Raw genomic sequence first — 13661 nt, forward strand, 5'->3', positions numbered from 1 at the left:
CAGCCGTTCGCTCCGTGTCAGGGGGAAGATGGATGAATGTCGTCCCTTTTTTTTCTCCTGTCCCGTTTGTCTCTAACTCAGATCGAGTGCATCAGCAGCATGGGGCGCTTTATGCATGTCAAAATTTATTTGCCATCATTAGGAGCCGACCTTAGACGACGATGACGACGGATAGAACTGACCGAAGCAAAACCCCGGCTTTTATGAGGTCATGTTCGTGGATGGTGGTGTTCGATTTTGCAGCACCGGTGGGATGACCCCCATTACAGTGAAGGGCAAGATGGTAGTAGATGACCGTCCATGGTTGATGGTATGCATGCATGGATGAGCTTCACTAATGGCAGGTCGGTGCATAACGAACTCAACTCGTATCAACTTTTTGACTTCTTCAGAGTTGAGCTGCAAGAAGCTGTGTCTCAAATTGGAATCAACATAATAGTAATAATGACAAAGTTCGGCACTGAATCGATCATCGTGCTGTTGGAAAGTCTTCTCAATCCCCGCAAAAAAACGTTAGTCTTGCTGGTCTTTGAAAAGCTGGCGTTTGAAGAATCATCCATCTTACCAGCGCCGGACACAAATTATGCTGCAGTGCAGATTCCCGTCCCCGGCTGTTCCTGGGTAGATGTACATGCCCACTACAGCTGCAGCTCATTGATATTCCGGTTGCGGTTTGCGGACAACGGCACTACGTGTGAAGTGCACGCTCACCATGGTGAAGCATCTCATCGTACGCTCGTCTGGCGCCACCATGCCAGAGGACAACTTTATTTAGCTAATATATCAATTTCTATCGATTTAATCTAAATCGATTTTCGAGCTCATCCCACCCGGAGCGTCGTTCCTGGTGAAGAATGGTTATCCTGAAGCGGGGGGTTCTGTTGAGCTGGAAGATATAAATTGTCACAATCACCGGCTCAAAAGGAGCCGGCCGGAGAGCATGTGCAAGCCTAAATGATAATGGTGCCTTGCTTTGGACCAGTTCTCTGTGACCACTGGGGGCCCTCGGATGTCCCATTACTGACTGCTCAAAGAGAAGACATCTTCAGCAGATCAGAGCACGATAAAGACACACAGAGAGAGAGAAACATTTGCGGCCTTTCCCCTGAGGGGTTAATGCGTTGCCATGACCGCTTGAACTACTACGGTACTACGGCTATGTGCCCGGTAGGTTGGTGGTTTTTGTGGGCGCCAGGTCACCCAGGATCGGTCAAACCGGTGCAGGCTGTAGCCGGGCAGGAAATTACCGTCAAAACTTTGGCTAATGGATAATTAAACACAATCCAATTAAAATGAGGCGCCCCCGGTGTCGGTATTATCCAAAGTACCTGTACATTCCTTCCCCGGGCAGCCCGGGTTGATTGGGCTGGGGCTGAAAGTTACGAACAATTCCCGGCAAGGTGACAGTTGGAAAATTGAAGAATCAGACGGCCGTGTGCGCGCTGGCCGTCTTGAATTTCCGATCCAGGTTTTCCATTTTAATGAAGTTGTGTGGAAACGGGAGCCCATACAAGTTAAGAAGGACAAGATGTGGATAAGGGAATAATTGCGCTTCTTGGTGGTTCTTGGGAAGTTTGAAGTTCCAAAATGTGTCACAACCGAGGAAAAAGTCTCGAGGATGTTGATTGCTGTTACTAAAAGTTTGGAAGCGTTTAAAAGACTGCAAGTGGCATGTACTTACAATCTGATGTTCAGAATACAAAGAAAACTGATGTTTTGGATTGTGGAATAATATGTTACCTGAAAAAGAGAAGAAAAAAACATCTGTTAATTAAAAGTTCAAATCCCTTTATCTTAAACCGAAATTATTTCCCAAGCTCCCCCGTACAGAACAAATGTGTTTTCTATAAATTAGTTCAGCAGCATCATCTTCTGCGCCGGAACAGAATGCCACCACAAGCAATATGTTGCAAATAGTGCACTGCAGTCACTAGCCGCATCTTCTATTATCTGATCGATTTCATTCAATACGCTCGGCCCCACAAAGAAGGGCGAAGATTGTTTTATGGGTTTGATAATTTCAATAACGAGTGCGCACTCTTCGTGCCACAGTGCCAAGAAACCGTCCACTTCAGCGGCAAAGAAAATCGAGTTGGCTCCCAGTTGCGTCACCAGTGTTTGTGCTGCAGGTTAAAAGGTTCTTTCCCTATCCGGTACCATGGCCTGTGACAAGAGTAATAAATAGAGCTGGATGCAACTGGACACCAGCTGGCATGCCGCATTGCCAGCTGACCCTTTGGCCGGTGCGCTTTGTCCCGATTCATGGTACGCCTCTTTGTGTGTGCCGGTCTTCTTGGCTTGTTGGGGAGCGTTGGATCTTGGGTTTTGCCATCTTGTCTGCTTCAAAGTCCTCTGGACAATGATGAAAAAGTAAACTCCGATGCTCTCGATTCAGCATCGACCGGTTGCTTGCTTGCAACCCAAGAACAAACATGATGCTGATGCAGCATCTGCCATCTGCGTACTGCTTTATCAACTGTCCCGGGTGCCGGGATACATTCCGGACACGGAGATGAGCTTCCAAAACCGGGTCCTTTATTCCATTGGTCTTTTGTGTGTGTTCGGAATAGCAGCAACTTGGGAGACAAATTTCAGCTGCTTATCGATCCAGGCGCTTTACGCTCCATTTCAAGATATGTCCAACCGATTCCTTTTCATGCTGTGACGGAGTGACATTATCGGTGAAAAGAAAGCACAAATCGTTTGCACAAATTCGGTGTAAATAAGATGGTCGGGTTTAGTCACCAAGACTAAACAAACACTCGTTTGGCCGATTGACTTGGGGCCCCGCATCGATAATGGGTTTGCTCGTTCAATAGTGCGCGATTGAGTAAACAGGGAAAATCCATTTGAAAATAATAGCCACAAAATACTTCTACTGCAAGCAAGGAGTATTGCACTTGCGTTAAATATGTATCACAACTGGAAGCGCTCATTAATATTTAAAGGAAGCAACCTCACTCAAGCGTTACAGCTTACGAATTACCGTTTGTGGCTTTAATGAGCGATAGAGCAACAGTAGCAGAATCTTGTAAGACAAAGCAGAACGTCAGGAGAATGGATGCACCGTGCAAAAGGGCCAAATTATTCCCCGCAGGCGCCGTACAACACGTACCGGAAATTATCAAACGAATCCAGTACGCTCGGACTGCATGTGGTGAGTGTACTTGTGTGTGTGTGTGTGTGTGTGTGTGTGTGTGTGTGTGTGTGTGTGTGTGTGTGTGTGTGTGTGTGTGTGTGTGTGTGTGTGTGTGTGTGTGTGTGTGTGTGTGTGTGTGTATGTGCATTGCTAGATTTGGGATTAATATCGAACGTCATTCTATCCCCATTTCCTACCCAGCGGGAGTCACAATCGGAAGCGCCGTAAATCAAACGTGAATAATATCCACACCACAAATCATCCCGTTGATACATGCATCCTTTGTTCCGAGGCGGAGAGGATGTAAATACATGGCACTACAACAACAAAAAAACCGATCCAAAAGTTACTGAACCTGTACTGCGAACAGGCTTTGCCTTTAAGCGCGAAGGGCATGAGTGTCTTTGTGGGGGGTTTTGTTCCCTCTGACAATCTGTTTTACACCAAAAAGGCACACCCGAACAGGCATCAAACACAGAGGCACAAAACAAAGGGAAACATCGATTCGAGTAATCACGAAAAAAAAGCAACCACAAATGCACACAGCTGCGGCAAGTGCATCGCATGTGCAGATACGCAACAAAAGGTTTTGTGGAAAAGTTGCAAAAAAAAGTAAAGGGAAAGATCGGTGAAAATCGGCCTACACTAACCCGATAGGAAAGGATTTGTCGCACAGTGTTCGTTTAGTGGTCATAAGATGAGTTGTAGAGTTTTCAATTCAAAGGTTAAACGGAACCTGTATTTAAAATTATCTTGTTAAGCGCCTGAAGGTATGCAATTGTATTATGAAGGAAGAAGCAATAAATATACATCCCAAGCGCATATTTTCCAAAGTGTATGAGTTAACATATGAAAGAAAACGAATAAATCAATTGCATACTTTTAGGCGGTCAAGTACTTATATTCTACACTTACTAGTATCGATACATCGCCTGAAGTCAGGCAATTTGCATTGCAAAACTAAACTTTTGTCAATTATAATGGGGCATGAAGATGAACATATTCGATTACTTAGTTGAAATGGTTTGTCAACACTAAAATCAATGGAATATCGTAAAATAATATTGATATTCTGTCCATTTGTTCGATGCCGCACTCTACTGTGTCAGACTATCGTCTGCAATGGCATAAAAACAGCCTTTATGTTTTTTTCGGTACCACACAAGAAAAAACAAGCGCCAAATCTACTTTGATGGTGTTGATGATTTTTTGCCATTTTTCTCGACTTTCTTCCTTCTGTCCCTTTCTCAGCTCCTTCCAAAACCGCTTCCGCTTGTCAAACACGGTCAGGATAATGGATAATGAAAAACACAAACATATGCACCCGAGAGGGGGAATGGAAATGTTGCACCACTTTTTTTTGCTTGTCGTTTTTTTTCAGTCTACTTGGTGTTTCTGATATCAGCACAATGCTTTGGAGTATCTCCTGCCGGTGGTTGTTTGATTTCTTTCAGTCTGTTTGCCTATGGATGCGGTTGTCGTTGAAGGCCTATCGTATTCGCTACAAATTGATGCCGGCAGGGATGAAGAGGGAGTGATTATTTCTTTTTTTATGTGTATGTGTGTCTTCTTTCGGGCTGCATTTATCATCAAAAGAGTAACCGCATCTGGTGTTTGGTGTGCGTTTAATGCGTCTCAATCCAATAGTCAAGATAAAAGGCGAATTCGAAGCACACGATAGAGAAAGAGATACGAAGATACATGTGATGTTTTACCAATTTTTAAACGATACAAGTGGGAAAGTTGGAGAAAAGGCCGTAAAAATTGTACATGCTTTACTATTTAGTATGCTTTAATTTCCCCCTTTACGGACGAATTCTTCTCACCACACCTCTTAATGCGTCGGTAAGCCAAATTAAACCAACTCCACGTCTAGGGGTACTGCTTTGCGCATCCTTGCAGTGCAATGAAAAGTAATGCCGTTCCTCCCCAAGCAGAGTAATTTTAAGCTGGCAGTTATTTTGAAGTCTTATTTTATTTCACGTTGTTTTGCATTTTGCACACTTCTGCATGCAAAAACGGTACAATGATACAATAATGAAGAGCATGATGTACGGAAGCATACCGTAGCCGTAGTAATGAAGTGGGGAAAAAGATTAAAGCGCTGTCCCTGAAGAGTGCTTGAACAGTTGCTAAATTAATGGGAAAAGATCACTCATTTCCGTTGCACCGGATAAAGCGGGCGAAGCAAACATAAATGAACGCTGTCTTTCATGCGTCACGCTTACTGCTGTCATCTACGGTGGGTTGGATAATGCTTCAAATATCAAGCGACGAAAGATAAAAGACAAAAATAATGACCACCAGTTAGCGGGGGGACAATTAAACGCATTACGCGGAGCAGACAGCTTGAGTGCAAAGTACTACTCGATTCAATTGCCTCTGCGAATGGCCGATAAGCAATATTGCACCTTCAGAATTTGATACTGTAACTTTAATCTGTTATCTAAGCGATAATAATTCGATAGTAACAGCAATTAATCGTCATCTTGTTGTTGGTTTAATGAAATTACTGTATGAATGATGTTTTTTTCATTCAACTACAATGATAACACATATCAACTGTTACAAGGTTGTGATGAGATAATCCTTATCAATCTTCCACCACACCTAGCGTGCGATAACAGGCATCGAAAATCCAAAGCCAATGTTTTGGATGCTCCCCAAGCTCAGTTGATAAGTGTCCACCGTACGAGAAAGTGTTACGCGCAGCTGTTTTGCAAGCTAGAGAATGTTTTGGCTAGTCACGCTGCTGGCCGTGTACGTGGCTTATCTGCTGCTTAGGTACCATCAGCAACGGCAGAAGCTGCTGGCTATTCGGGCTAAATTTGGTGGCCCAGAGTCGAGCTACTTTCTTGGGACGTTTTATTTGTTCAAAGACAAAAGTATTCCAGGTAAGAACGATGGTACAAGTACAGTATTTGTATGCGAATATACATCATTTATGGTTGTCTTTTAGATATATTTGACCTCGTTGTTGGGCTTCACAAACGCTACGGTCAGGATGTGGCCATTATTGGTGCTTTCAACGATTTGGTGCTAGATCTGTCCAGCTCCAAGAATGTGGAAAAGATACTGCTTGCGAAAACCACGAAGAAATCGTTCGTGTACGATTATCTTGAGCCATGGTTGGGCACAGGGCTGCTGATCTCGTTCGGCGAGAAGTGGTTCCAGCGGCGCAAGATAATAACGCCAGCGTTTCACTTCAAGATATTGGACCAGTTTATTGACGTGTTCAATGAGGAAGCGGATGTATTGATCTCCAAGCTGGAGAAGCATGTTGGAAAGGGAGAGTTTGATATCTACGACTATGTGACGCTGTACGCGTTGGATAGTATCTGTGGTGAGTGAGAGTCTCTGAAGGATGAGCAGAATTTTTGGAAGAATTTTAATACAAATTCAACGCATTCCTAACTTAGCAACTTCAATGGGTGTTCGCATCCATGCGCAGGACGATCCCAACAACGAGTACGCACAAGCCGTCAAGCAGATGAGCGTGTTCTTCCTACGACGCGTGTTCAGTCTGCTGCGTCAGTTCCCATCACTGTTTTTCCTGTATCCGTTCGCCCGGGAGCAAGGGCGCGTAATCAAGAAGCTGCACCACTTCACCAACACCGTCATCGAGAGCCGGCGGGCACAGCTCGAGCAAGAGCAACGGCTCGGCAAGCAGGAGTTTGACGTGAACGAAGAGGATCTTTATTCCAAGCGACGCAACACGTTCCTCGATCAACTGCTCAAGGTGTCGATCGATGGAAAGCCTCTCAGCACGGCCGACATTCGGGAGGAGGTGGACACGTTCATGTTCGAAGGGCACGACACGACCACGTCGGGCATCGCCTTCACCATCCTTCATCTGGCCAAGCATCAAGATGTGCAGCAAAGATTGTACGAGGAAATCGACCGAATGTTGGGAGAGGAAAAAACGAAAGTTCCGCTCACGAACGCGCTGCTGCAAGACTTCAAGTACCTCGATATGGTGATAAAGGAATCGCTTCGGCTTGTACCGCCCGTGCCAATCATTGGGCGGAAGCTGCTGGAGGACATGGAGATCAGTGAGTAGTTTTTTTTTCCAATTCTATTCTTCGACCGGTCCTTCAATGCTGTTGCTTGTGAGGGCCGTTTTTTAGGGCTCCTCCGTCCTTCAGATCAATCTTCATTTGCGTTCATTTGCTTTCTTTTTTCGGCATCCCTGCACGGACGACGGTGTTCCCGTAGACGGCGCCATTATCCCGGCGGGCACATCGATTTCAATCAAAATCTTCAACATTCACCGCAACCGGACCGTGTTCCCCGAGCCCGAGCGGTTCGATCCGGAGCGGTTCTCGGAGGCGAACGAAATCAAGCGCGGCCCGTACGACTACATCCCGTTCAGTGCCGGCTCGAGGAACTGCATCGGACAGCGGTACGCGCTGCTGGAGATGAAGGTAACGATCGTGAAGCTGCTGGCCAGCTACCGGATCCTGCCCGGGGAGTCGGCAGGGCGGATACGGTACAAGACGGACCTGGTGATTCGACCGACCGAGGGCATACCGGTGAAGCTGCTGAAACGGACGGCGTGATTGACGTGTAGTAGTGGTTGATGGAGTGGGGCCGTGAGATTGAAACGCAGACATATACTTAGGAAAAGCATTTGGGTGGTTGATTTTTCTGGAAAAATAGGAAAGCGATAAACGTGTAGGTGTGTGTCAGGGTACTTAAAAGCTCTTTCGATATAAAAAAAAGCATTTCAACAGGATTGACTTGAGCAACAGCCCAAACGTATGCAATTTTCTTTTCATTACGAACTTTTATACAAAATTAGCATACATTTAGGGGCAAAACGGAATATTTTGCTCTTAAAGCTGGGTTCGTTCATGTTTGATTTTAAGATTATTAAAACGTACCTCAAACATTACAAAATCCATTTCCAAAAGTAACACAATTGATCTCTTTATTTGTGCTCCTGCTCCATGCATTTCCTCTGTGTTACATTCGCCAACAGTGGTTAATCCGTAAACTTTACATTCGCTTGCTTGCGTTTTCTCTCTGTGCAAATATGTGTACATTGAGCCGAATCCAAAGATAAATAAGCTTTGTTTGATTTATCATGTTCACCCAACTCCATTGCTTACGAGCCGGAACAAACGTGTCCACGACCACGGGTTATACGACGTGCATACGTTTTTCGGCTTTAAATGTGTAATTCTGCTTCGACCGAACCCCTCACCTTGGCGCTCTTTTTGCATGCAAAGAATAATAATGGATTGTGTATTTGACTTATTCAGTTTTGGTGCACGACGGAATAAAGGTTGAAGGTAAAATATACCTTTCTAACAGACAAAATAAACTTCCTCACACTCTACCAGCGCCCATGTCTACCGGTGAACCGGGTCTGGGCGGCTACAGTACTATCGTGTGCCCTGTCAAAATTCGTCACGCATCCGTTTCCCGCGTGGCCATACAATTTAACTCACATTACCTTGGGAAACTTATTACAGCCACCACTTATTTATGACAAACCTCACCTTCGTTTCCAATGCCGCGCTTTGTGTGGATAGTCTGTCACACCATCGGTCACAGCGCGTCTACCCGAATGGATGGGGGATGGCCAATTTCGGGGTTTCATTCTACCTTTTCTTTTTTCCGATATCTGACACGTTATGCTATTTCAAAGGCTATTATTTACCGACTACTAAAGCATCGCTTTCGCTAAAGGTAGTCTGGGTTAAAGGTACAGAACGAAGGAAGGAATATGCGGATAATCCAGGAATATGCGTCCAGCATAGCAAAACATCGGGGAGCTCCAGGACGCGTTCCCACCGGAAAGTGCGAACATCGACATTTCAGACATGATTATGAGCAGGCTAATATAAATAAATAGAGGAAAAATATCGTTCCAGGGGAAATGCTTCACTAGAGTCTTTTGGGGCGTTTCCGAGGAGCAGCCAACAACTTCCCTTTCCATGCTTCGTTCCTGTATGTAGGAAGACGCACAAGGGACTCCCCGTTTTTGCTGGTTGCCCCGGACCTGGGCATAAATATTGTGAAGGAGTAATAATGTGCCCTTTATTGCCCATTGTTGCGTAACCACACGCGCAGGGCGGACCCGTTCGTGACCGAGTAAGGGAAAGAATACCCGAAAACTGGGGGTAAAAAGGTAGTGTTCGGTTGGATGTCACTGGGCCACTGAGGGTCCGGCTGTTTTTTCGGGTGGTGCAATTTATGCTAACCGACGTGCTGCTGCTCTTGCTGCTGTTGCCGACCTGGTCATTGTTGAAGTACGTGCGAATTGGTGCTGGGCGGTGTATATATATATAGGTCGTTCCGTTGGGCCGGGTTTGGCTTCCTGATTGTTTGATGTTCATTTCAGTTCTTACCACTCACCTCTCGTGTTCCCCTTTTTGGAAGGCAAAAAAGCAGGATATCCTTAATTCCCTGGAATACCCCATCGTGGGGCAATTCTTAACCCCCGCAAATAGTGGTAATGATCGTACCGATGATGATTATGAGTCTGAACGATGTGTCCCTTTTTGCCGTCTACTACCATCCCTGCCTGCCCAACATAATAAAAAGCGATCGATACTAACACTATCAGCCGGTGACTTACTACCATCACTAGAAGCGCTCAGCAGGACACCCACCGTAAAGGTAGATTAGCAGCAAATGCGCCTTACCCCCAGCGAGCCGGAAAGACTAAACTAACGAGAAGACAACCAACCGCGCTTGGGGTAGTTTCGATAAGAAACGAGCGACTGAAACCATTTCCCCGGGAAACTGGTTTTGGTTTTCAGTTGTTTTGGTTCTGATTTTATTTCTATCCCTCTCCGCCCGCAGCCCAGCGGGACGTCCATCCGTATTGATTGCGCACGGTGCCGCTGTCGAGTGCAGCAGGCAAACCAGGTGGTGGGAAGGTTGGGGACGCCTTCGAATCGTAGCATCCTGCTGGGTATTGTTCCAGGAAAAGTGTCCCGTAGGTCGCTGTGGTTCTACAGAGGCTTTTTTTTCTTTCCCCATGCCTCGCGGAATCTATTTTTATGCTCGCGCTGGTGGTTTCGGCGTGTTTCACATTTCCTTTCTTGCGTGCGTACGTCACGTGGATTTTCTTTCCCTCTGTTTCTGGTTCCGGCGTTTCGGCGGTCGCACGGGCGCAGTGTCGCTCATAAATTCGATTGCTAACGACTTTCCAGCATACGAACGGAGCATAACAATAACTTTAATTGAGTGAGTATTTACCGGGCGCGCTGGGCAATTATCGGTCGAAGTATGGTTGGAATGTTACGGGCTTTCCGGGCCGGGTTTCACTGCAAAAAAAGTCCTTGCCGGGTGTCGTTTTGTGTCTGTGTGTGTGTACCGTTGTTTCTGTACTGGTGTGAAGCTAAATTCCTTCACATTCTTTCACACAAACACTCACTCACACACAGACGCCCATGTACGACAAACTTTAAGCTCAAGTTACCCCGAAGCCTCAAGAATTGTACATTCAGGAAGTGAAACTTTAACCTCAGCCTTTAGCCGCACGGCAAAATCACAAAAATAAAACACACCGATAGGCTTTGGTGGTGGTGGTGTTTGATTGTGTTTTTGTGTGCCAATGTGGGTCAACATCAGCAGTACGACGGCGGGCAACGGAAGCCCCCCGGAAACCGGAACAAAGTACGGCCGGAAAATGCTCCAGTCTAGACCAATTTATTTCACTACCAAATGAGTGTGAGAGTGTGTATGTGTGTGTCTGGAATGTTGACCCAAACCGGAATGATGCGGGGTATTTCGGTGTGTGTGTGTGTCTGTTTGTGCACACTAAATGTTACATGTTGCTTCGTTGAAAGCTGCCCGAAAGTGTTGAAATTGTATTTCTGCTTTTTATTCGTTAAATTCCACTTTGAAGTGTGTTGTTTTGGAGTGGAAAATGGGAGGAAAACGGCGGGTGTTTTGATTAACCGTAATGAAAACAACACACCCTCTCTCTCTCACAGGGCGCATTAACTGCGCTGAGTGTGTGTGTCTGCAACGAGATTTCCATTGTAAAGTTGGGAATAAGAAAAACACAAACCTTCCAAATTCGAATTGGAAAACGGTTTTTTGTTGGTGTTTTCTCAATTTCAAAAAGGTAATTGGAAATAAAACCAAACCGTAATGGTTTCTCCGTTTACGATTCACCTCTCTCCAGCCCTACGATTCAGGGTTGGGCTGGGTGGTGCAAGAAAAGCTTCTGCGCAAGGGGAAAAAGCTAAAAAGCAACCCCCTCCCATCCCATTCCCAACCGAGCTGCTGCTTTACAACTGTCACCTGAAGCGGGAAGTCATCCTTTTCCTATTTTGCCTTGGCAGGTTCCCTCTCCCACCTGTTCCCTCTCCGCTCCTTCGGCACAGAAGTGGGTCGTGGCCGTGCAAAAAAAAAGAAGAAGGTATTAACAAAATGTGGCAGATAGCAAATTGAAAATCACATAAATTATTTATGACATTCGTTTGTGGCGCGTTCGGTCGGGCGGTCACAGTAAGAAGCCGCACAGGCAAGGCAGGTCGACGACGAAGGTGGCTGCAAAAGCATAATGGCAGTTGCTGCCAGTGTCATGTTGGGTCGGCGGGCTGTTATGTTACTGCATTTTTTTCTTCTTCTTCTTGTTACTTACTCTGTAAATAAATAAGTAGACAGACAGACGGGGACGGGCTAGCAAACTATGGTCGAAGTGGCTGTCTTTCGCCTTTTTTTTTGCTCTTTCTCCGGAACACAAGCAAGCTAACAGAATCCCATTGCAAGGCACAGCCCCGGGAAGTTACATCACTATGGGTAGAAACGGGAGATGTGCTGAGAGAGAGAGAGGGAGGGATGGAAACAGTTCGCCGACAGCTTCTCCAAGCCAAGAGCTTCAAACAAGTACCCAGTTAGTGTGCGGCAAGAAAGAAAGATGGAAGGAAAAAAGGACGTTCAAGTATCGGAAGTGGCCGGAACAGTTTTGGGCCGGATTTCTAGTCCATCACCTTTTCCCTCGAGAGAGAGAGAGTGTGTGTCGAGCGAATGGAACTTTTGCTTCTTTTCGCTATGCTTTTCTTTGCAGTGAGACGTTTGCGAAATAAAAATGGAAACAGTTAGCAAAAACCCCATTCCGGTAGCTTTTACTTGTGTTGTTGTGGAAGGAGCCACTCATACACGTGGGAATGGGCATCAAACTTTACTTTGCCACAGTCTTAGCGCTGTCGTATTGCGAACATGTTACGTTTTGTTGCTATCAGCCTTTCGCTCGGAGGCAATTCCTCGCATGTTGCTTACTCACATTTATAGTTATCAAAAACCTTTGGGTCCCTAAGCTTGAGTGTTCGTTTTCCCCAATAAAGACGTCCACACTGTCAAACTCGACGTGTGTGTGTGTGTACCGCACTGCCAAACCACGCACGGTCCCAATGGCTTCAGGTTGAAGTTGGTTACGAACGAACTATGCTGTGCAGTGGACAACTTTCCGCAGCATGAAATTAGCTTTATAACTTAGTTGTTACCGCTAGGAATGGCAAGAATGTGCCACACTGTCACAGGTAGCACCGGGCAAGGAATGTAATGCACCGGCAGTTGGTATGAGAACACGAGAACACAGAAATCTTACAAATATTACCTCGCTTCGTGCCAACGCTTCGAAACACGAACCTAAAGCTTGACAGTTTTTAAGTCGACTTTGTTGCACCACTCTTGTTAGATGGGGCAACATGGAGCGTGGGAGAAAGCAAACGACCGGTAAATAAACTGACATCATCCGTGGTTCGAGTGGACACCTGACCAGGTCATGCGCTGGGCTCCTCCCGCAGTTCAGTAGTTCACAGTCCATTTCGAGTTCAAGCAGGTGTGCGAAGCCAGCAAGCGTCTGCCATCGTCGTGATAATTATCCTGCACTGAACCGGCAACCACTGAAACTGTGGCTGCACCTGGTTGCACCATGCTGGCGCACATGGAAGCGGATTAAGGATGTAATTATTTTGAAGACTTCCTGCCTTTGCTCTCGTTTGGGGTTTCCTTTTTTTTTTGCAACGCTCAATTCCTTTTTCTTTTCGGTCCTCATTTTCACCCGGCGTGTACCCGGTTATTCCCAACTGCACCGTGTGATGGCGGACATTAATGAAAATTACCTCGTGTAAGGATGTGAAATGTGGCAAAAAAGAAAAACTTCACACTTAACCGCACAAAACCGTCATCTACCGTGGGAAAGGTAGAGGTGCATTAGCAGTAAATGGTGCCATTTGTGGTTTAACTAGCGCAATTTGCTGGAAAAGTGTGTTAGGAGTTCATTGTTTTTTGGAGCGTTAACAAATGTTGGATAGGAAAAGTATGAATTTTTACCGCTTTGTGTTAATGTCGATGTTTGAATCATAAAATATATGTATTTGAACATTCCATTTATGATCAATCTTTAAAAGAGTAATAAAATAATCATTTAGCATTGATTCCTCTAAACCGCCTAAAGGTATGCAATCTGTAAGGCAAATCTCAACTATTCCTAGTGCACGAACCAACATGGCTCGATTAATGTTCCTTGTTCAGCATCTTGTTCGAATAAGCC

General features: G+C 45.6%; 2 protein-coding genes across 2 annotated transcripts in view; one reads left to right on the top strand and one right to left on the bottom strand.

The window, feature by feature from the left end:
* LOC120900346 (kinesin-like protein CG14535) overlaps positions 1-13661 on the bottom strand; it is a 125433-nt gene that overhangs the window by 37024 nt on the left and 74748 nt on the right. The gene's annotated exons all lie outside the window — the stretch shown is intronic.
* LOC120900347 (cytochrome P450 4d1-like) lies at positions 5827-8055 on the top strand. The gene is made up of 4 exons (XM_040307210.1): positions 5827-6033; positions 6099-6482; positions 6559-7191; positions 7355-8055. The coding sequence occupies exons 1-4, from the start codon at positions 5871-5873 to the stop codon at positions 7696-7698; spliced, it is 1524 nt and encodes a 507-aa protein (XP_040163144.1). The 5' UTR covers positions 5827-5870; the 3' UTR covers positions 7699-8055.

Source organism: Anopheles arabiensis, chromosome 3 (genome assembly GCF_016920715.1).
Source record: "Anopheles arabiensis isolate DONGOLA chromosome 3, AaraD3, whole genome shotgun sequence".
Taxonomy (NCBI): domain Eukaryota; kingdom Metazoa; phylum Arthropoda; class Insecta; order Diptera; family Culicidae; genus Anopheles; species Anopheles arabiensis.

Bases quoted from the DNA above. Each gene is read 5' to 3' on its own strand.
- LOC120900347 (XM_040307210.1), top strand. From the start codon at position 5,871: ATGTTTTGGCTAGTCACGCTGCTGGCCGTGTACGTGGCTTATCTGCTG. The intron at 6,034-6,098 runs GTAAGAACGATG...GTTGTCTTTTAG, and splicing joins CAAAGACAAAAGTATTCCAG to ATATATTTGACCTCGTTGTT. The intron at 7,192-7,354 runs GTGAGTAGTTTT...GTGTTCCCGTAG, and splicing joins GCTGGAGGACATGGAGATCA to ACGGCGCCATTATCCCGGCG.